Raw genomic sequence first — 23,884 nt, 5'->3', positions numbered from 1 at the left:
GGCCAGCTGAGGTGGCACTGGGCAAACAGTTGCCTCCACAAACAAGGTAATGGCAGGGTGCTGAGAGACAGACCTGAGACCTGAGCAAACCATCACCAGGTAGCACCCCTACCATGGAGTACTGTAGCAACCGGGGTCTACACTACTGTGTAAGAGACAGCGCGTGATAAACAGGCTTTCCCGAGAGTTCTGTCTACAGTCATTGGTCTCCATAGAGTGGAGACTAAGACTACTGTATATCTATAGCAGAGTCTGAAACTATACATGACAAACATATATAAACATTATATGGCTGTAGTTATTACTGTATACGACACAGATAACTATTTATCTTAGTGTTCCATAAATCAAACAACGTGCAAAACACCAGTCTCAAAGTCAACAGTGAAGAGGCAACTCCGGGATGCTGGTCTTCTAGGCAGAGTTCCTCCGTCCAGTGTCTGTGTTCTTTTGCCCATCTTAATCTTTTCTTTTTATTGGCCAGTCTGAGATATGGCTTTTTCTTTGCAACTCTGCCTAGAAGGCCAGCATCCCGGAGTCGCCTCTTCACTGTTGACTTTGAGACTGGTGTTTTGCAGGTACTATTTAATGAAGCTGCCAGTTGAGGACTTGTGAGGCGCCTGTTTCTCAAACTAGACACTAATGTACTTGTCCTCTTGCTCAGTTGTGCACCGGGGCCTCCCACTCTTTCTATTCTGGTTAGAGCCAGTTGCACTGTTCTGTGAATAGAGTAGTATACAGCATTGTACGAGATCTTCAGTTTCTTGGCAATTTATTAGATGGAATAGCCTTCATTTCTCAGAACAAGAAAAGACTGACGAGTTTCAGAAGAAATGTTTGTTTCTGGACATTTTGAGCCTGTAACCGAACCCACAAATGCTGATGCTCCAGATACTCAACTAGTCTAATCAGCACAACAGTTTAACTGTGCTAACATAATTGATCTAATGATCAATTAGCCTTTTAAAATGATAAACTTGGATTAGCTAACACAACGTGCCATTGGAACACATGGTTGCTGACAATGGGCCTCTGTACGCCTATGTAGATATTCTATAAAAAATCTGCCGTTTCCAGCTACAATAGTCATTTACAACATTAATGTCTACACTGTATTTCTGATCAATTCAATGTTATTTTAATGGACAAAAATGTGCTTTTCTTTAAAAAACAAGGACATTTCTAGTGACCCCAAACTTTTGAATGGTAGTATATACACTGCTCAAAAAAATAAAGGGAACACTTAAACAACACAATGTAACTCCAAGTCAATCACACTTCTGTGAAATCAAACTGTCCACTTAGGAAGCAACACTGATTGACAATACATTTCACATGCTGTTGTGCAAATGGAATAGACAATAGGTGGAAATTATAGGCAATTAGCAAGACACCCCCAATAAAGGGTTAGGGTTAGGGTTAGGGCTGTATATAGACTTGTTTATACTTTATTATTGACTGTATGTTTGTTTTACTCCATGTGTAACTCTGTGTTGTTGTATCTGTCGAACTGCTTTGCTTTATCTTGGCCAGGTCGCAATTGTAAATGAGAACTTGTTCTCAACTTGCCTACCTGGTTAAATAAAGGTAAAATAAATAAATAAATAAAAAGGAGTTCCTATGCTTCCTGGCTGATGTTTTGGTCACTTTTGAATGCTGGCGGTGCTTTCACTCTAGTGGTGGCATGAGACGGAGTCTACAACCCACACAAGTGGCTCAGGTAGTGCAGCTCATCCAGGATGGGACATCAATGCGAGCTGTGGCGAGAAGGTTTGCTGTGTCTGTCAGCGTAGTGTCCAGAGCATGGAGGCGCTACCAGGAGACAGGCCAATACATCAGGAGACGTGGAGGAGGCCGTAGGAGGGCAACAACCCAGCAGCAGGACCGCTACCTCCGCCTTTGTGCAAGGAGGAGCACTGCCAGAGCCCTGCAAAATGACCTCCTGCAGGCCACAAATGTGCATTTGTCTGCTCAAACGGTCAGAAACAGACTCCATGAGGATGGTATGAGGGCCCGACGTCCACAGGTGCGGGTTGTGCTTACAGCCCAACACCGTGCAGGACGTTTGGAATTTGCCAGAGAACATCAAGATTGGCAAATTGGCATTTCTTTGGGGGGCCATGTGCTCGCCAGAGGTAGCCTGACTGCCATTAGGTACCGAGATGAGATCCTCAGACCCCTTGTGAGACCATATGCTGGTGCGGTTGGCCCTGGGTTCCTCCTAATGCAAGACAATGCTAGACCTCATGTGGCTGGAGTGTGTCAGCAGGTCCTGCAAGAGGAAGGCATTGATGCAATGGACTGGTCCGCCCGTTCCCCAGATCTGAATCCAATTGAGCACATTTGGGACATCATGTCTCGCTCCATCCACCAACGCCACGTTGCACCACAGACTGCCCAGGAGTTGGCGGATGCTTTAGTCCAGATCTGGGAGGAGCTCCCTCAGGAGACCATCCGCCACCTCATCAGGAGCAAGCCCAGGCGTTGTAGGGAGGTCATACAGGCACGTGGAGGCCACACACACTACTGAGCCTCATTTTGACTTGTTTTAAGGACATTACATCAAAGTTGGATCAGCCTGTAGTGTGGTTTTCCACTTTAATTTTGAGTGTGACTCCAAATCCAGACCTCCATGGGTTGATAAATTTGATTTCCATTGATAATTTTTGAGTGATTTTGTTGTCAGCACATTCAACTATGTAATGAAAAAAGTATTCAATAAGATTATTTAATTCATTCACATCTAGGATGTGTTATTTTAGTGTTCCCTTTATTTTTTTGAGCAGTGTGTATATATATATATATATATATATATATATATATATATATATATATATATATATAGGTAACTCCATGGAGGGCTAGTTCCACTCCGGAACACACCTTCCATGCCTTTCATTATTTTCCATAGAACTTATAGACCCTCGTTGATTATCCCTTACATGTTGTGTGTACCAAATGTATAGCCTATGCTTGGTTTTGCAGATGCATAAACCACCTTAACAAATTAAACATTGCCAGAGTCATGTGTATAGGTGGCAGGGAAGTCAGGCGCAGGAGAATCAAACTTAGTGGAATGGAGTTGTTTAGTAACTTTAAACAAAACATAACTATGAATAACATAAAACAAAGTGGGTACGAGGACCCGTCGCGCACCAATACAAACAACACAAAATCTGAACAACAAACAATCTCTGACAAAGACATGAGGGGGAACAGAGGGTTAAATACATAACAGGTAATGAATGGGATTGAAACCAGGTGTGTAGGAAGACAAGACAAGACAAAACCAATGGGGGAAAAAAATGGATCAATGATGGCTAGAAGATGGTGACATCCACCTCCGATGCTCGAACAAGGAGGCATCGACTTCTGACAAACATGTAGGCTAACAGAAAGATCGACAGGACCAATGACATTCTCTCTCATCTCTCTGAATGGTGCATATGTCAGTCTCTGCAGTAAATTCAGCAAAGTCTTATCATATTGGATAAGGTTGAAGAAACCTTGGCCCCCTTGACAGCAAACACCAAATTCAGTTAGGCCCTATCAGAAACAAAACAGTTAAATGGATTCTGAAATTCTGTGTGAATTCAGTATAGCTAATGATTATCAAATATCCAAATATATTTATATATTCATATGTAGATATACATATTTTCTCTCTTTAAAATGTGATATACCGTGGCAAAATTACCAGGTGCTCTTCTAGTGTTGCACCCCTCCTCTATACTGTATCTCTGAATCCATCTCATGCATGTCACAAAAAGCATTGACTGTGACTTTTTTATGACTGTTCGTGAAGGCTAACCCAGACATGACTTTACGTTGAGGTCACAGGGCCTGTTGCATTGTAGGATAATTCATGAAATATGTGAAGAGATGCTCCTGTTTGAACAGGGCTTTAGTGATAAAGAGGTGTGATGCTTCAGGAACAACTATTACCTCATCATCATCACCCAGGGCTGGCTGGACAAATGGCTCATGGCTGAGGGGTGTCAGCTGTTGCCATCGTACCCTCATCTGACTCCTTTTAGTCCTACAATGCCTTGTTATCATAAGGCTGTGGAACACAATATGAAGGAATGTGCATTTTCAGCAATCCACATGAGATCCACACACTGCTTTCCCATGCGCTAGCGAGGCTGAAACCCAGGATTAGCAATAGAAACTAAATTAAAATGGCATCTTGGATACTCCTCATCAGCAGCCCAGCAATGCAAACCAGTGCACTTTTTCCTCCCTCTGTAGACTCATGGGTTCCCATATGGGCTCTCAGGGGTCCGTTGTTTGCCTGTCAAAACAATTAGGTCATCACCAGGTCTCTGTTGGGTTGCTCTGTTTACAGATCTCAGAGAGGTGGTAGCCATTGCATAGCAGTAATAGGACACCTTTTCGCTCAGTGACAGGTCCAGGATCTTGGACCATGGGTGGACAAACAATAGTAAGGTCTGTAACAGAATTCGACCACACGTCATTGTCTGTGTCAACAGATCGGTCAATACAAACCTGTAACTGATTCCTCTCCTCTTCACTCTCTTGAAGTGTTGACGCAGTGATACCAGGATCAAGTTGCATGGTGGCCTTATGAAATGATTGATACACAAATCTTGCATGCATTGTTTGTTTTACTTAACAATGGGATTGTGTGTATGTGCCATGCAGGGCTCACAAAACTCAAATTCATAGTGGATTGAATGATGAACTCACTTTTGTTTTGCACTGACTTTGCTGATAGCTACTTTATTGAGGAAAAATGTACTTACTATGACTGAGATATGTGGTTGTCCCATCTAGCTGTTTTAAGATGAATGCACTTACTGTAAATTGCTCTGGATAAGAGCATCTGCTAAATGACTCAAATGTAAACGCAATATAGGCCTACATCCTGGTGTTCATGAGCCATGGTGAGTAAGATGATGGATTTATTATTATTTAGGGTTTTACCTCATCGGTTTCTTTGTAGAATACACTTTCTTGGCAATTTCTTGTAGGCTACACTTTCTTGACAATTTCTTGTAGGCTACACTTTCTTGACAATTTCTTGTAGGCTACACTTTCTTGACACAACTCTCTAACTAACCTGTTGCACCTTTATCATAATTTCTGCCATAGAAAATACCAGAGGCGTCATTCCCGTGGGGGCACAGGGGTACGTGCCCAAACAGATTTGTCCTGTAATACTACTAGCCACGTAGCAATTTTATGAAGTTGGCTTTAGCTAGCCCGGATATGTTCCCAATGTCACAACCTTCATAACTAGCTACCAAGAAGGCATTTCAGGCTATCAATCAAGTTAGAGTAGATAGTTTGTCTATCTTAGTTGGCAAGCCTGCTGACAAGGTTGATAGATTTTTAGAAAAGCAAGCAATAACTAAATGTACCGAATAAGACTCACATTCCTTTCAATCTTTTACACAGATTTTAGCAGAAATGCAGAGAAGCATATGTAGTTTCTTTAAAAAAAGAACCCTTTGAAGAACCTTTTGGGTTCCATGTAGAACCCTTTCTACAGAGGGTTCTATGTGGAGCTCAAAACGGTTCTACCTGGAACCGAACCAAAAAGGGTTCTAGCTGGAGCCGGACCAAAAAGTGTTCTCCTATGGGGACAGCCGAATAACCCTTTTGGAAACCTTTTTTTAGTTGCAGGAGAAAGCTGTTTCGGGTGTTTGAAAAAGTCTCCAATTTATGGACTGGGCATAGCACCCCTCCCGACCAGCCACCAGCCATCTTCCTGTACTTTGTGCCCCCTCAGATTTTGTTTCAGGTGTTTGAAAAATACAACAGTCTCCAATTTATGGGCATAGCACCTTTCCAGACCAGCCTCCAGGCATCCTCACATACTTTGTGCCCCCTCAGATTTAAGGGGTGCATGACACCCCTGGAAAATACTTCATAAAGAACCACGTGATGATTGGTAATCTCGAATTATGCGTCCCTACAACAGAGAGTGCGTGTGAGAGAGCGATACCATATCTGTCACGGATTGTTTTCCTTTGATAAATCTCTTCTGCCCGGAAACAGCGTAGGGGCAGCAGTGGCGGGGAATGAGCGATTGGTTGGAACTGTGCGTGGCATGGAAGCCGTTGAGAGGATGTCAGTAACTCAATGAAGTGCTTGTGTCACTCAGTTTTAACATCATCCGTTTTCCATTTGTCTGCCTGCCTATTCAGGAGATAGTGATACACGCACCTATTTTTAAACTGTATAAGGAAGGACCAATTTTTTAAATTGTCCAAATTGTTTCAGTTGTTATAGACCTACACATTATTGTTATTTTAAAATGTTATATTCCCATTTCACCACAATTACACATTTTGTTTCCATAATTAATATTTGGCAACATGTGGCCAGAAGATCTCATATGTTCATAGGATCTATTTGAATGCATTGAAATGTGAATATTGCCCTCTGCCTGATCCAGTTAAGTATCTTAATTATAAAGCCACAGACTCTAATAACCGAACCCTTATAATAACCACAATAACTGATAGATGTTGACTACCAGATTTGACAACGCAGGATTATTGGTGTATTTTTTTTGGTAGACATTGTCGCCCCCTTGTGGATTTGGCAGATGTAGGCAAATTATATGCATTTTCACTCAAGTGAATCCTTACCAAACATAAACTGCTATCCGTTCATTTATTTCCTAGATATATAGGCTATTTATCTGTTAACATAGCCCACATTGTGGAGGCAGGTTTGAAATAGCACGCTATGCTTACTGTCTCTTTAAAAACTGTGAAGGTTCCAAATTTGGCAGGAAGTTGAATTGCCATTACAGGAAATTAGTATGGGGATACAATGTCGTGGAGCTGGATCTGATACATTGTATTGATCACACTGTCGGTAAACACAACTCGCTTTGATAAAGGTAATCTAGTTCGACTGTATTGTGATACTTTGTATCTTTACGCCAACCTCATAAACAATGTTGCATATTTTTAATGCAGTTACTTCCAACAGGGGGCTTCAACTCCATATTGATAGCGCAGACATGGCCCGGTGTGGTGTGCATACCTCACATGTGTCTAAATAAAACTATTAAAACCAAGGTTACTTACTTGTTTAATTTTTAAAGAGAGGCTAATGTGTAAGGTATTTGCTATAACATGTGGTTTGCGTATAATTTTAAGCTCCTTTCTAGGTTATGTGCACTCACTAATACGCTTAAGAAGGCTTTCTCACAGAACGCAGCTTGGACTCATGAAGGATTTATGGATTCACGTAGGCTACAACACCTTCGCTTTATGTAATTATTGGCTACCAATAGTCTTTAAGTGGCCAATTCCATTCTGGTACTCCGTTCATGCTGTACACACGGTTGTTTCACATTTGCATCCCCCTTCTATGCACAGCAGTGGTCATTGTGTAAACAACCCTTCAGGCTGCATTTCTCACAGACCTTTTTTAAACCCACATCAGCTGGAAGAGGCAGGATTTCAGCCCACCACCTGCGCATCAGGACGGGCTAGAGGCCATGGTGAGCTTCTGAAATGCAATTATATATTATGTGTTGTAATTTTGCAGATTGACTAGTTTAGGCTGATATATTATTTTAGTCTTAATTCAAACATTGCATAATCATACATAATAGCTTCTCTGAGAATATGTGATAATGCAAACCATAATGGGAATCAAATGTGCTGATACTAGTTGGTAGTTGGTTAACTATGACATGCAATACTAAAGTAATTGTACAGTGGGAAACAACTGTGTTAGGACGGCTGTGGCCGAGTACCGTAGATCAGCACCAATCACAGTGCTTGTTTTGACCAACACGTTGTAGAATCTCTGTAGAATCTTATTCTAAATGTATATACACCTTCAATTTCTCAGTCTACAGTGGTGGATCTCAAGACAAAGGAGGAGAAGGATGCAGAGCTTGACAGACGGATCGAGGCCCTGCGCAAGAAGAATGAAGCTCTGGTCCGGAGGTACCAGGTGAGCTCCCACAGGATCAGAGATATAGCCCTGTTGTTGCAGCAGCATTATCTGTGTGGTACAGTTGGTAGAACATGGCACTTGCAATGTCAGGATTGTGGGTACGATTCCCATTGTGACCACCCATTCGAAAATGTATGTACACACTATAACTTGCTTCAGATTAGTGTCTGCTAAATATGCTAAATAATATACCCTATTGTATTATGTTATTAGCTTATATCAAACAGCTACAGTACCAGTCAAAAGTTTGGACACTTACTCATTCAAGGTTTTTATTTTATTTTAATTTTTTACTATTTTCTACATTGTAGAATAATAGTGAAGTCATTAAAACTATGAAGCAACACACATGGAATCATGTAGTAACCAAAAAAGTGTTAAACATAAACAATTCTTCAAAGTAGCCACACTTTGCCTTGATGACAGCTTTGCACACTCTTGGCATTCTCTCAACCAGCTTCATGAGATAGTCACCTGGAATGTATTTCAATTAACAGTTGTGCCTTGTTAAAAGTTTATTTGTGGAATTTCTTTCCTTCTTAATGCGTTTGAGCCAATCAGTTGTGTTGTGACAAAGTAGGAACGGTATACAGAAGATAGACCTGTTTGGTAAAAGACCAAGTCCATATTTTGACAAGAACAGCTCAAATAAGCAAAGAGAAATGACAGTCCATCATTACTTTAAGACATGAAGGTCAGTCAATCTGGAAAATTTCAAGAACTTTGAAAGTTTCTTCAAGTGCAGTCGCAAAAACCATCAAGCGCTATGATGAAACTGCCTCTCATGAGGACCGCCACAGGAAAGAAAGACCCAGAGTTACCTCTGCTGTAGAGGATATGTTCATCAGAGTTACCAGCCTCAGAAATTGCAGCCCAAATAAATGCTTCACCGAGTTCAAGTAACAGACACATCTCAACATCAACTGTTCAGGAGACTGTGAATCAGGCCTCCGAGATAGAATTGCTGCAAAGAAACCACTACTAAAGGACAGCAATAATAAGAAGAGATATGCCTCTGGCCAAGAAACACGAGCAATGGACATTAGATAGGTGGAAATCTGTCCTTTGTTCTGATGAGTCCTAATTTGAGATTTTTGGTTCCAACCGCTGTGTCTTTGTGAGACGCAGAGTAGGTCAACGCTTGATCTCCGCATGTGTGGTTCCCACCATGAAACATGGAGGAGGATGTGTGATGGTGTAGGGGTGCTTTGCTGGTGACACTGTCTGTGATTTATTTAGAATTCAAGGAACACTTAATCAGCATGGTTACCACAGCATTCTGCAGTGATATGCCATCCCATCTGGTTTGCGCTTTGTGGGAGTATCATTTGTTTTTCAACAGGACAATGACCCAACACACCTCCAAGCTGTGTAAGGGCTATTTGACCAAGAAGGAAGGTGATGGACTGCTGCATCAGATGACCTGGCCTCCACAATCACCTGACCTCAACCTAATTGAGATGGTTTAGAATGAGTTGGACCACAGAGTGAAGGAAAAGCAGCCAACAAGTGCTCAGCATATGTGGGAACTCGTTAAGACAGTTGGAATAGCATTCCAGGTGAAACTGAGAGTGCCAAGAGTGTGCAAAGCTGTCATCAAGGCAAAGGGCAGTGGTGTAAAAATACTTTAAAGTACTACTTAAGTAGTTTTTTGGGGTATCCGTACTTTACTTTACTATTTATATTTTTGACAACTTTTACTTCACTACATTCCTAAAGACAATATTATACTTTTTACTCAATACATTTCCCCTGACAACCAAAGTACTCATTACATTTTGAATGCTTAGCAGGACAGGAAAATAATTAAATTGACGCACTTATCAAGAGATAATGTGGTCATCCCCTCGTGCGTCTGGCCTGGCGACACACTAAACATAAATGCATCTTTTGTAAATATTGTCTCAGTGTTGGAGTCCGGCAGTCCGTACATTTTAAAAACAAGAAAATGGTGCTGTCTGCTTTGGTTAATATAAGGAATTTTAAATGACTTACTTTTGATACTTAAGTATATTTAAAACCAAATGCTTTTAGACTTTTACTCAAGTAGTATTTTACTGGCTGACTTTCACTTGTACTTTCTATTTAAGTATCTATACCTTTGCTCAAGTATGACATTGTGTACTTTTATCCACCACTGGCAAAGGGTGGCTACTTTGAATAATATAAAATATATGTTGACTCTAGTTTATTTGGTTACTTTATGATTCCATATGTGTTATTTCATAGCTTTGACGTTTACTATTATTCTACAATGTAGAAAATAGTCAAACTAAAGAGAAACCCTTGAATGAGTAGCTGTGTCCAAACTTTTGACTAGTACTGTAAATTGCACGGCCACATCGCAAAATAGATATCTGACTGTCAAGATATTCATATTATGGTTATTATACTTTTCTGTTGAATCTCCCTGTATTCATGCTTGATTTATCAGGTTAGGGAGAGACACTGATGCGCCTTTGTGAGTCTATCATCAGCCAACCTTTGTTTTGTTATCTTTCTGCAGGAAATAGAAGAGGACAAAAAGAAGGCGGAGCAAGAGGGGATTGCCGTGAAGACGCACCCACCCAGGAAGAGCCGCCCTCACGATGGCCCGCCAGAGGGAGACAGATGGAGGACAGAGAAAGAGAGCTTCACTGTCACCGTAGACCTCTCCAAACCTGCAGGGGTGAGGCCAGAATGAGGGCTCTGTCTCAGCACATACTGTAGTACCAGGTTATATCAGACCAAGCTAACGAATGCCCAAATAAATCATGTTCATTAGGCACAAAAATTAGATATGGACTAGTTACTACCTGAACCTGTCCAATAAGAACACACATTTTCCATTTGAAAACTATTTATTCAGTTTGTGCCAACTGAATAAACATGATTTAAGAAGACCACAAACATGACAATGTGCACTCTCAAACACTTTGCTTGGAGAGAACCCCCTGAGCTCTGAAAGATGGCCTCTACCAGAACAAGTCTCATAGACTTTAACAGGTGCACATCTATTTGCCCGCTCACATCCAATTTCCTGTCAGTCAAACTATTCATATTCCCCTGCTGTGGCAGCTGGATGAGATTAGTGATACCTAATGGAGGATGTTGAAATGAGGTACACTTGAGAGGGACATATATCTTAAAGCAGCTGGGTGAAATGATGCTAGCTGAGTGGTATTCCTGACACAGACAGGAAAGTGATGACGTACACCATGAACAGAGAGATGTTTTGAAACCACTCATGGAAATTGTGTCTGGTTCCAACTTTATACCCCTGCTTCAGCTTGATGATTATACATCTACTGTATATTCAGATGGGTAAGTTATATAATTCTGTTCTACATAGGTAGAGGTGAATGCAAATCCCTTGCTATGGTTGTCCCAAATGGCAGCCTATTTGCTACATAAAGCACTACTTTTGACTAGAGCCTATGCACCCTGTATTTCTACCTGAAGGGGATGCTCTCGAGCCATTGCTGCTCTTGAATGTAATTCCAGTACATACTACCTCCTGTCAGACAGTATGTTTTTTAATCAGCCTCCTGTGGACTGGAGAGACAGGCTGGAGTACATTTTAATCAAAGCCTGGTGAGGTTTTTTGGGTCTCAGATGGCCCCTACAGCTGTGATCCACCCCACTCTTCACACTAAAGGTCACTCATTCAGACAAGAAGGGACTTGTTGAGGGTGCTGTAGTATTGCCCTAAATGGGTTATGATATGGATACGTTTTAGAGTTAAAAGCTCAGACACCTAAGTCTTCTTGCACCTTATACAGTGCGGCAAAAAAGTATTTAGTCAGCCACCAATTGTGCAAGTTCTCCCACTTACAAAGATGAGAGAGGCCTGTCATTTTCATCATAGGTACACTTCAACTATGACATACAAAATGAGGAAAACAATCCAGAAAATCACATTGTAGGATTTTTGATGAATTTATTTGCAAATTATGGTGGAAAATAAGTATTTGGTCAATAACAAACGTTTATCTCAATACTTTGTCATTGCCAACAAAGGGTATATAACAGAGGTCAAACGTTTTCTGTAAGTCTTCAAAAGGTTTTCACACACTGATGCTGGTATTTTGGCCCATTCCTCCATGCAGATCTCCTCTAGAGCAGTGATGTTTTGGGGCTGTTGCTGGGCAACACGGACTTTCAACTCCCTCCAAAGATTTTCTATGGGGTTGAGATCTGGAGACTGGCTAGGCCACTCCAGGACCTTGAAATGCTTCTTACGAAGCCACTCCTTCGTTGCCCGGGCGGTGTGTTTGGGATCATTGTCATGCTGAAAGACCCAGCCACGTTTCATCTTCAATGCCCTTGCTGATGGAAGGAGGTTTTCACTCAAAATCTCACGATACATGGCCCCATTCATTCTTTCCTTTACACGGATCAGTCGTCCTGGTCCCTTTGCAGAAAAACAGCCCCAAAGCATGATGTTTCCACCCCCATGCTTCACAGTAGGTATGGTGTTCTTTGGATGCAACTCAGCATTCTTTGTCCTCCAAACACGACGAGTTGAGTTTTTACCAAAAATGTATATTTTGGTGTCATATGGTCAGATGAAATTCTCCCAATCTTCTTCTGGATCATCCAAATGCTCTCTAGCAAACTTCAGACAGGGCTGGACATGTACTGGCTGGGGGCAGGGGGACACGTCTGGCACTGCAGGATTTGAGTCCCTGGTGGCGTAGTGTGTTACTGATGGTAGGCTTTGTTACTTTGGTCCCAGCTCTCTGCAGGTCATTCAGTAGGTCCCCCCGTGTGGTTCTGGGATTTTTGCTCACCGTTCTTGTGATCATTTTGACCCCACGGGGTGAGATCTTATGTGGAGCCCCAGAACGAGGGAGATTATCAGTGGTCTTGTATGTCTTCCATTTCCTAATAATTGCTCCCACAGTTGATTTCTTCAAACCAAGCTGCTTACCTATTGCAGATTCAGTCTTCCCAGCCTGGTGCAGGTCTACAATTTTGTTTCTGGTGTCCGTTGACAGCTCTTTGGTCTTGACCATAGTGGAGTTTGGAGTGTGACTGTTTGAGGTTGTGGACAGGTGTCTTTTATACTGATAACAACTTCAAACAGGTGCCATTAATACAGGTAACGAGTGGAGGACAGATGAGCCTCTTAAAGAAGAAGTTACAGGTCTGTGAGAGCCAGAAATCTTGCTTGTTTGTAGGTGACCAAATACATATTTTCCACCATAATTTGCAAATAAATTCATTAAAAATCCTACAATGTGATTTTCTGGATTTTTTTTCTCTCATTTTGTCTGTCATAGTTGAAGTGTACCTATGATAAAAATTACAGGCCTCTCTCAGCTTTTTAAGTGGGAGAACTTGCACAATTGGTGGCTGACTAAATACTTTTCCCCCCCACTGTATTATATTGTTGACCTTTGTTTTCAGAGACATCTGTTGTGTGTCTGGGAATTTGGAGTGACAATATAGCACTGTATGTATGCAAGGTTTATTCCGGTCTTTTAGTGGGTCAAGCGGGTCTAATCAAAACATGTGTTCTCCCTGCAGGAGAAACGGGTGATCAATGACTGGAAACAAGGGCCACCTCGAGGCAGGCGGGACTCTGAAGAGGGAGACGGCCCCAGAGCCCAAGGTGAAAGCCCTCCGCTGAGGGCCGGGTCCGGGCGGCTCAGCAGGGGTGGACAGAGAGGGGGAGGACCACGGCAGGAGAGGAGAGAGCAACGCCCTGACAGACTCCTAGCAGACCCACGCCAGGCCCATGACAGACCACCACGAGAGGACAGGGGTCCACGAGAGGACAGGGGTCCACCACGAGAGGACAGAGGTCCTCCACGAGAGGACAGAGGTCCTCCACGAGAGGACAGGGGTCCGCGAGAGGACAGGGGTCCTCCACGAGAGGACAGGGGTCCAGTCATGGAGGGGCCAGGAGAGGGGCCCGGCCGCAGTGAACGTGCTCCACGCGGAGGACGGAGAGGAAGAGGAGGCCGAGGAGGACGAGAAAGAGAAGAAGGAGGAGGACCACAGGGTGGTGACAGGAAGTCTAAGGTCTGTGAGCAAAATCATATCAGCTAATAACTAGCGAGGCAATGTTGCTATAGATGTGCCAGGTTGAGGTTTACCATGGGTATAGTCTCCATAATGATGGTTGGACTGTGTATCTTGATGATGATGATGTTGGTTACTTTGCAATGACATGAGTAATGGGAAGATGAGTACATACTATAGTAATTGAAGAAAAAGACTGAACAAGATTTAGAATATATGGGTGTGAAATTTAGCGAATTGGGATGGCATGCTCCTCTATTCTCTTTATTCTTTCTAAAATATTGTGCGTCTCTGTAGGAGTGGGAGGAGAAAAGGAGGCAGAACATTGAGAAGATGAACGAGGAGATGGAGAAGATTGCAGAGTATGAAAGAGGACAAAGGGTTTGTACAGGAAGCCATTTTGTAAAAATTGGATTACTATCAGATTATTTGATGACAGTTTAGCGTTGAAGACCTGAAATAGATAGGGTAAGGGTGCTGTCTTTGGAATCCTTCTGCAGCCTGCCGAGGGAGACAAGCCCATCCGTAACTTCCTGGATGACCCGCGGCGCTCCGGCCCAGTCCCGGACATGGACCGCAAGGAGGGCAGCCGCCGACATGTCCGAAACTGGGGTGGAGTAGATTTTGACAATGTGAAGACGGGATCTGAGCTGGAGAAGGAGTGGACAGTGAGTGCTCTGTTCTGTTTTGTAGAAGACCTGATCGGTCAAATGTTCTGTGTGGTTTGTCTTCTTCATTTTGTTGAAATGATTCCTTTATTCAAAATTAGAACAAAGTTTGATTTATCTGTTCCCTTCTCTCTTACATCCTGCTACTTTACACTTCCTCTCTCTCTTTCTCTCTCTCTCTCTCCAACAGAGTCGGAGACCAGGAGGCCCTAAGGGCTCCATGGATATGACCATGTCTATGACGGGCCGGGAGCGTGCCGAGTACCTCCGCTGGAAGAAGGAGCGTGAGGAGATTGACGAGGAGCGTCTGGCCAGGCACAGGAACGCCACGGGCCAGTGGAGACGGGAATGGGATGCCCAGAAGACTGACGGCTTGTGAGTGACCGACTGGAGGAGAACCGCGAACACCACTGACACGCTCTGATCACGGAGACAGCCAGGGCTTTATTCACAAAAACACCACAACAGCAGGCATTCAGTGAACCAAACCAGACAGTGCCTACTGAAGCCCAGGAATGACAACACCGCTCCTAAATATCTCATTATTACCGGATGCCACACTTGATGTTTTAGATGTTGTGTTCAATTTACTGTACATCCTGAGATGCAGCCCAGAAAGGGAGAACCACAGGAGCAAGATGACTGGAATAGGACATATCTAAATAATAGTGGATAAACATCTCACATTCAATACATCCTCTCTTTAGGTCTTTCTTTAGCCATGAGAGCATGAGGCCATGTGAGATTAGGAGGTCCATACAGGAGGGAGGCTGGTCAGGGGCTTGGCCGTGAGAAGGGGTTGCGTTTGAGTTTTTAAAATGTTTACAGGGACAGTGCACATTCATCAACGTTTCAGTAAAAGTGCTAGTTTTAGCCAGCCGGCTAATTTTCAACCGCAAGTCCCTGGGCAGTTTATTAAGAATACAGATAAATGATGAACAGCGAGCACATGCAGAGCAGCATAGGACAAACTACATGTATCAGACAGACAGCGCAATAGCACAAAAAGCAAGAAAACAAAATGCATAACGGAAACAGTGTTTCCACACCTCACAAGCTACAGACAGATAACATGGAAAGCGGCAATACCCAGCTAGGGAATATGTTCACAAGTCTGATTGTCCTTTAGGCATGTCTCTGTTTCTTGTGAAGGTGCGATAGGTGTGGGGGTGGTGGCAGGTAGGGATTGACAGGTCCAGTGGTGATGCAGTGTGACAGGGTGAGAAGGTCTGACCCTGCGGCGCTTTCACAGGTTTAAGGAGGACCCAGCTGTGGCTGCAGAGGCCATGCTGCCAGACCAGGGAGGCAGAAGGAGAGGCAAGTCACACCCCCGCCCCCCCCCCAGACTCTGATGACAAGGCGTTGTTAGTTCCCACTGTTCCACAATCACTGACGGACAAGGACGGCAGACTTTACTCAACCCTTTCTCCCTCTCTATCCCAAACAAACACGTTCACCCATTCACGGATAAGTGCACGCACACAATCAACACTTCAAACCTAAACCTTTCCCTTAGACACGTTGATGCTTTGTCTGAGCAACACTCTCATTTGAAGAACACTTTTATCCAGGCCCCGTTAACATAGTGTATTATCTGTGTATATGGTAGATAGTGTTGTTGTGGTGGCCCTGTGTGTAGTGATGTGAGTGATGTCACTCTGTGTGTCCTCCCCACAGCCAGGGGGCGTGGCTCCCGCACGCAGCCTCACGGCAGGGCCTCAGGTTAGCCAATGGCATGGGACTGAGTTGGTGTGTGTTCCGTGTCCCCCCGCGTGTGTGTTAGGTTGTGTCCCGAACGGCATCTGATTCCCAAGTCGTGAACTAAATAGTTAATAGAGGTGCTATTTGGGACTGAGCCCTATTCTAGACATCACGTCTGACTTCGAGACAACCATGGAATGCCGCCACGGGTTGATCAAGCACAACCTAGCCAGGAATACCAGTGTGTCTGTAGTCTGAATATATGCATTGCCCCTCAGATGCTCTCCTGAGGATGGAACTAGCCTCCCTCATTGAATGCACTTGCTTTGGCTGTGTGTCCGTGTGTGTTTGTCTCACAGTTGTCGCTCTGTGGCGTCTCTGAGCTGCTATGTGTTGCAGTATTTCTCCATCCCTTCCTCGAAACCCAACAGCAAATGTGTGTCCCCCAAATGGCACCCTATTCCCTTATTAGTGCACTACTTTTAACTAGGGTCCTGGTCAAAAGTAGTTCACTATAAAGGGAATAGGGTGCCATTTCAGAGCAGCGCTGCTGTGTCAGTACTGGGGCTGCCATTCATTTGTTTTCAAGGTCTTGAAACCTAGTCTTCCACCCCAAACCCTCTAAACTGAACTCTCTTCCTCCCTCATCCTTTACTTCCCGCAGACGAGGTGAAGGCGCCTCCCAAGGTGCCCACGTTCGGAGACTTCCTGGGGCAGGGTAGAGGACCCAGGGAGGGGGGCCGTGGAGAGCGGGGGAGGGGACGAGGACAGAGACAGAGCTACAGGTATAGCTTCTCTTCTAAGGCTCTGACTGCATCTGTTGTTTTGGTTCCTCTCCATTCCACTGACTGGATCTCTTTGACAGCATGCACGATAACCGCTGGGAGGTGGAGAAGGAGGAGGACGGGGAGAAGGAGGAGGACGGGGAGAAAGAGAAGGAAGACAAACCCAAGAAGGAGGAGAAGACTCGGAAGGAGGAAGCGAAGCCCAAAGCTCCCTCATCACAAAAGGTATGTCGTCTCCCACCACCCCACACTGGGGTCTGTGTTTTAGCACATGTATGCCTGTGTTGTTTTTGAACATGATCTCTTTCCATGATCCACATTAAGAGGTGACTTGTCTGTTTCTTTCCCTCTTAGATGGAGGAGAAGAGTGGTGACGCAGAGGAGGATGAGGATGAGTGGGAGGATGCCAGCGACGAAGAGGACGAGGATATGGACGGGGTTGATGACTCGGAGGGAGACGATGAGGGGGATGAGGAAGGGAAAGACGGACTGTCCCCGACGAAGGCACCTCGCTCAGAAACCACAGCAGGGAAGCCCGCCGCCACCTCACCTCCTCCCTCCACTCCCCCCTCCGCAGCCAGTCCTAAAGAGCAGCGCACCCCGAGGCCCAAGGTCTACATCCCCTCCCAACAGGAGGCTCAGGACTCCCCCGCTGGCCCCAAGCCCCTCAGCCCCTTCTCTCCCCTGGACGGCCACCAGCCTGTCACAGACTGGGGGGAGGAGATGGAGATGCAGTCCCCCCGGAGCAGTATGGGGGAGAACCACCTGAAACCGCCTAGCACTGAGGGAAGCCCTGCCCAGGTTAAGGTCCAAGAAGACAACCGCAACTCCAGCCCCAGCCCAACCCCCAGTCCCAGCAAGCCAGCAGAGCCAGAGAAGGAGAGGGACACACGGACAGGTACAGATATTTATATACTGGTTTGACGGTTGTATTATGTTGCAAGAGCATAACATACATTTGGCATGCTGTTGAATGTGCTACCCTTTTAATTCAGGATAAACCTGCAAAGTTGATCAGAAGAAGATGTGTGTTTTGATGCTCAGCATTCTATCAGTAGTCTGTTCTGGGGGGTTTTTCATCCACACTCATACCCTCCCCCTATCGTTCTCTATAACTCACAGTTGTGGTCACTGCTGCTCCACCGGAGGAGACTCTGATCCAGGAAATAACTTCTGTATCATCATCATCATCATCATCATTAGAGCTTGTCTCTACCCCCACTGACCTCCCAGAGAAAGAGGAGACTACAACCACTCCACCAGCCCAAGAGACACCTGCTACCCCCACAGAGGGTAATTATCACACTGCAAAGCAGCTGTTTTTATCTCAATATCAAATCATTTCTGGGTAACAATGGAGTACCTTACCAATAGTTTTCAATTAAAATGGTAAAAAATAAACAAAAATAGCTTCTTAGCAAAGAAGAATTTCTCAAGCAAGAATTTTGCTAAGACCGTCTGTGAGTGGTCTGAGTGGGGAGGGGACAACTGAAAACTAGCTGTTATTCGTAGAAAGGTTTAGAACTTTCTTTCTTATTGGTCTATTAACTAATTGGCTTGATGTCACCAGGCAGGCCAGAACTCCATCCCACCTAAACAGGCAGAAATTTCAGGCGGCCTTTTCAAACAGCTCTTACACTAAAAGGGCATTATCATAATTTTCACTATTTCACAGTATTATTCCAGCCTCCAGAAATATATATAAAACACATGAATTTCATGTTTTCGACTGCACTCTGCCTTTATTGTTAATATGGTGACTAAAAGATCCCATAGGGCTGAATTACACACATAATATAAATGCAGGCAAAGCAGCACTGTTGCTTATGGTCACCTGACATTTTATATTTATGACCATTTGAAGGTTGTGGTAAAAATCAAATGATGTGTCTGACTCGTTCTTCCTTCCCTGTACCATCTGAACCAGATGAGGAGGAGACCCCTGCCGCCACTCTTACCCCTGTCCTGGTGATTGACCAGAGCCTGTCTGAGCTGGCCACTGCCCCAGAGATGGCCCCAGACACCTCGGAACAGTCGTCTTCAGGTGCGGTTCATATCACTGACTTTGAGACGGTGGCTTTCTGTAAGAAGTCTCTGACTCCCGCCGAGCACTAACCACAAAACACAAACCAACGTACCTCCCTCTTTCCCTCTATCTTTCCCTCTTATTTATTTTTCTTTGTTCGCCACTCACCTCTCTCTGTCCTCTCCATCTGTCTGTCGGAAGTTGGCTGACTGGCATGACCCCACAACCGACGTCTACTGTCACTCACTGCATCACTTGGCATTCTTTGGCCAATTGAAGCCCTCTCTTTTCTCCAAATCCTCTGTGAAACTCCTCCGCCTTGCTGTTTCCTCCTGGGGAAATGAATGTACTAACCTCCGTCGCCATCACTATGGCTACCACACCTCACTGTGTGAACCCCTGTCGTTTTACCCCTTCAACACCTTTCCTTTTGGTTCTCCTTCTCATTTCCTTGTTTTGTGGGTTAATGCATTTACTACGCATGCTGCCCACCCTGTCCCCAACCTCGAATGAGCAGAATCATATATATTTTCTGTTTTTCATGGGTTTGTTAATCGCATGACTGTCATATGGGATGAAGAGTGGCTTGAGAAGGATGAGAAATCAAATTTGCTCTTCCTTTAATTTTTCCTCGTCGTGCTGCTTCTTAAATTGACGTCTGTTTGGCAAAGACTTCACTACGCCTGAAATGGAATGTTGCAAATGATGCTAACCAGAACTAGACACTCATTGGATGGTAACAGAACATGTTTAAACAGTGCATTACTCAATTGAAACCACCAATCACATGTGTGTTTGGAAAATGTTTGTTTTTTTGCCCTGTTTGTTATGTATTTTGTCTCATGTCATCAAAATGCATAACTTAGCCTTTCCCAGAGTCTCCACTTTGACATTCCTAGGAAGGTTGAATACCGCGTCTCTTTAAAGCTCTTCAATGACAAACACAACGATTCCTGTGTTTCTCACTTAAAGCTAAAATACTTAGTTGCCACATCCGGTGTTGGACGTATAAGTTAATGACGTATACCCATTGGATTCTTGAAGAGTGTAACTTAGAGATGCCTCATTAGGCACACATTCTCGACCTTCACCTCTCCCGAGTCTGTACGGGAGCAGCGATGGGACAAGGCTGTAACTACCAATTTGGATATCACGAAATTGGGGAGACAAATTGTGTAAAAAGTACACACACAAAAAAAAATGCCTCATGAGCTTAGTTCAACTGTCATACTCTATGAGAGAACCCAAAATATAAGCTTGTTTTACTCCAGTGTTTGTAAACAAACACTATAGCCCCAAAAGATGGTTAAAACGATCATCTCGATATCATGGATGGTCAGTGTCTGCATCCATAGCTCTGTCTATGAATTTGAGAGCGGTTACATTTCTCCAGGCCCCATCCCTTAGCGTGATACCTAAACAGAAGGGGTGTGTCCACTTTGTTATTGTTTCAATTAAGGATTCTAGCTTTAATATTTTCAGAAACCATTTCTTGCTTTCTCATAAGCTTAGTTAAAAAAAATAATAATAATGTTAATAGTTACATTATAAAACGTGGCCCATTAGCACAGTATAAAATGCACTCTATAAATCATTTTTTAACGATGTGTAGGATAATGTGCATTCATTGCGCTCCCTTTGTCTCTGAGGGCAGAGTGCTAAGAATTAGCACTGACATGCCTTTTTAGAAGTGGATCATTTATTATTAATAACTCAAGTTTTTATGCTCTTTAATACATCAGTAGAGTTTATCTGTAACAGCCCAGATTGTATATTTAGTGATACACAGAACAAATAAATGTAGCATTTCCCTGTGGAGCTACAATGCACTACACTTTGACAACGCAGCTTAAATGCCCCCCAAAAATTGCCATTTTGAAGGTGGGATTCTATGAATAGATTTTTGTAGATGTTTAGTCGTGAGTACTAGAATGTAGAATCTGTCCCTCAACCCTTATGAGTGTTCTGTTGTAGACCGATAGCTTCATCATGGATTGTTTTTTTCCCTTCATTTTGGTTTTTGTAGGTTATTGCACCCATCTGACGCCATGACTTCAAATATGAGGTGATTGACAGCAGTACTTCTGTATCACAACATGATACCGTTAGGACTGTTTTTCTTATTGAAGCTAATGTAGTGAAAACTCCCATAGTCTGTAAAAGGCTCTTCTGAGTAGATAAATTATTCCTTGTTGTCTGGTCCTTGTCATCATTGTTAGGTTTCTCCTTACAGCCTTTTAAGTGTTTCTCTGGTGGTAATCACCACAGCTAATGGCTGGGTATGCATCCCAAACAGCACCCCATTCCATTGATAGTGCACTACTTTTATAGGGCTCTGGTCAAAGGGAATAGGGTGCCATTTTGGACTAAACCTGGGTGTCTATGCTTTGGCTGAATGAAGACGCTCACTGCGCCAAATCCGATTAGTCTAATGAGGGTGGAGATCGGTGAAGTACAGGAAGAAGAGGCACAATTAGCATTGAAAGGCTTTTATGAGGAGATTAGCCGCAGTCTGACCGACATGATGGTATGGATGTAATGGAGACCCTTTTGAACTCTGAGCCTGATTGATTAAAACCGCCTCTCTTCGAGTTCTTTTGATGTTTTTGAGGGAGACTAATATTGGTCCATGACAGGGACTGTTACCCGATCAAATGAGCATTGCAGAAAATGCCTGTTTGGTTGTTGGACACATACTATCAATGGTGAGTAACTTGGGTTACGTTAATCTGTGCATATTAAATATATCGTAGTACTATAATATCATGAATGAGTTTTGCATACATTTTTGGACAATTATTGGTACTTATTTGTCTGCTGAGAGCTAATACCAGACCATACCAGGACCATGCCCTGCCATACCATGCCATGCTGTCCCATGCATGTTGTGCTGCGTTAGCAGTGTTGCAGACAGCCAGACAGCAGATTAAACCAGCTTGCAGCCAGTGACCCCCACACTCCCTCTGTTCTCTATCGACAGGCTGAGAGCTGCTCTGGGAAACTGACTTTTCAGTGCTAGTGGTTCACAGATGATGGTAGGATGAGGAGAGAGGAGGGGAGAAAATAATGACAAGAAGAAAGGAAACCGGGCCTCGCACACCATGACTGGAACAGCCATCACAGACATCCTGGAGGGACGTGGCCAGGCACCTGGCCTCCAAACATCTCCCTCTCCTCAATAATCAGACCACATATGTTCTGTACTGTTTGAGCTGCAAGTTGCATAGAATAATGATACTGCCATTCATCTGAGCCACTATGGTAAATGGCTTAGGTTTTATAGCAGCCAATTAGGATCTTACTGTGATGTCAAGTCAACAAAGCCCCAACTTGTTTTTACCTTTTGATATATGTGTATGATTTAACAAATCAAATTATTACATTTAGCGAAGACTCACAAATATGAAATTCTCACCTCAATTGTTCAACCTTGGCATTTTATTTTTTTTAACTCCAACTCTTTTGAAAGGTCAAAGAGACTGTTATGCCTCTTCAACATGGCAAAAAAATACATATATGGAATGCTAACAGTTGAAAGAGCATTCTCCTCCCTCAATATAGACAGCTTATTGACTACAGTTTATCCACACTTGTTTTAATAGCCTTTACTTTAAAGATTCCCAAACCCTCTCTTTGTGGAGTTTGTATGATTAGAGTTTGATCCCCTTTATCCTTAACTCAATACATTTTAGTTGTATTTTGTCATGAAACAAATCATGTGAACAAATTTAAGCCATGGCATTGAAAAATGTACATTATGTTTCCTAATAATCATGTAACAAAGTTGGTTTAGATTTGGGACCCCAAGAGGAGTGTAGTTAAAATGATATTAGTTTATTTTTAAGTGAGATACACTGTACTTAACCAAGCACAGGCATAAAGTGACCCTGACAATGTTTGTTAATAACCATCCAAAGCTTTCCTTTCGTTTCTCATTTGCGATAGATCGCTAGTGGCCTTTCTAGTTTTAGTCGAGGGGCATCAGACATGTACCAACATGTACCAACATGTACCAACATGTACCTCAACAGACCAAGATTTTGTTTAGATTTTTAAGTCTCGTTGGCTTTTTTTTGCCTACTCTTGGTCATGAACTCAATCTGGCTCACCTATAATGAACACGAGCACAGATATTAAACTATGCTTTAATTTTATTTCTTGAAAAGGAATGAAGAGTTTAAATGAATTGAATGGATCAAGAACTCAAGGAAATGCAATATGTAGTTTAGTATTTTGAATTCCAACTAAACATTCCAATGTTTTGTGTGGGAAAAAAGGCATCTATTTTTGTTCTTTGTGATTTGCATTTGGATATCCTCATTCTTTTCCGTTTCTGATGACTTAGTGATTGTATTACAAGCATCAAATTTTCCTGCACTTCTAAAATGTCTGCGTTTTGAATATAAAACTACATTATTTGGGTATGCTTTTGGAGTGGAGTGTAACTGGCCTGTCTAAACTAGCATGATCTAAAATTCAAGACTTTGTTTATCTGTTGATTACCATGAATTAGTTTTTATCCCAAGATATTGACACTTTAATCAATCAAGCAGAAGATTACATTTGATAGCTTTTTCTTTAAGTATTACATTGTGATTTGGCAGGAAATTCATTGTTTCATACGCAACTGTCAAATGTACAACATGAAATGTGTTCTGTTTATTTTGCTTCTTAGTTTCCATATCAAATAAATGTATGGTGGTCAGGTCTCTATGTTTCTTGTGATTCACAATAGTCTTGGGGAG

The 23,884-nt window shown here is 43.2% G+C and overlaps 1 protein-coding gene across 4 annotated transcripts; it reads left to right on the top strand.

Moving 5' to 3' along the window:
• Positions 1–6,738: 6,738 nt before the first annotated feature.
• Positions 6,739–23,848, top strand: LOC110503715 (coiled-coil domain-containing protein 9). Of its 4 annotated transcripts, none has more exons than XM_021582192.2 (16): positions 6,739–6,877; positions 7,429–7,486; positions 7,843–7,947; positions 10,457–10,618; positions 13,462–13,959; positions 14,257–14,340; positions 14,460–14,627; positions 14,818–15,002; positions 15,880–15,944; positions 16,305–16,349; positions 16,993–17,113; positions 17,194–17,338; positions 17,468–18,011; positions 18,236–18,406; positions 19,041–19,157; positions 21,166–22,113. In XM_021582192.2, exons 2-16 carry the CDS (start codon positions 7,484–7,486, stop codon positions 21,189–21,191), a joined length of 2,439 nt encoding a protein of 812 aa, XP_021437867.2. In that variant the 5' UTR covers positions 6,739–6,877; positions 7,429–7,483; the 3' UTR covers positions 21,192–22,113. The 4 variants fall into 4 exon arrangements, with proteins under 4 accessions (XP_021437867.2, XP_021437868.2, XP_021437869.2 ...); XM_021582193.2 differs by lacking the exon at positions 21,166–22,113 and adding an exon at positions 22,120–23,848 and having other exon boundaries at positions 6,740–6,877; XM_036961393.1 differs by having other exon boundaries at positions 6,779–6,877; positions 7,365–7,486.
• Positions 23,849–23,884: the final 36 nt, after the last annotated feature.

This window comes from Oncorhynchus mykiss, chromosome 24, assembly GCF_013265735.2.
Source record: "Oncorhynchus mykiss isolate Arlee chromosome 24, USDA_OmykA_1.1, whole genome shotgun sequence".
NCBI classification, from domain to species: Eukaryota; Metazoa; Chordata; class Actinopteri; order Salmoniformes; family Salmonidae; genus Oncorhynchus; species Oncorhynchus mykiss.
The sequence above is the reverse complement of the archived record's forward strand: the minus strand, read 5'-3'. Positions and strand labels throughout refer to the sequence as shown.

Coding starts and splice junctions, on each gene's coding strand:
- LOC110503715 (XM_021582192.2), top strand. Junction 10,619..13,461: donor ACCTCTCCAAACCTGCAGGG/GTGAGGCCAGAA, acceptor TTCTCCCTGCAG/GAGAAACGGGTGATCAATGA. Junction 18,012..18,235: donor GGAGAGGGACACACGGACAG/GTACAGATATTT, acceptor TATAACTCACAG/TTGTGGTCACTGCTGCTCCA.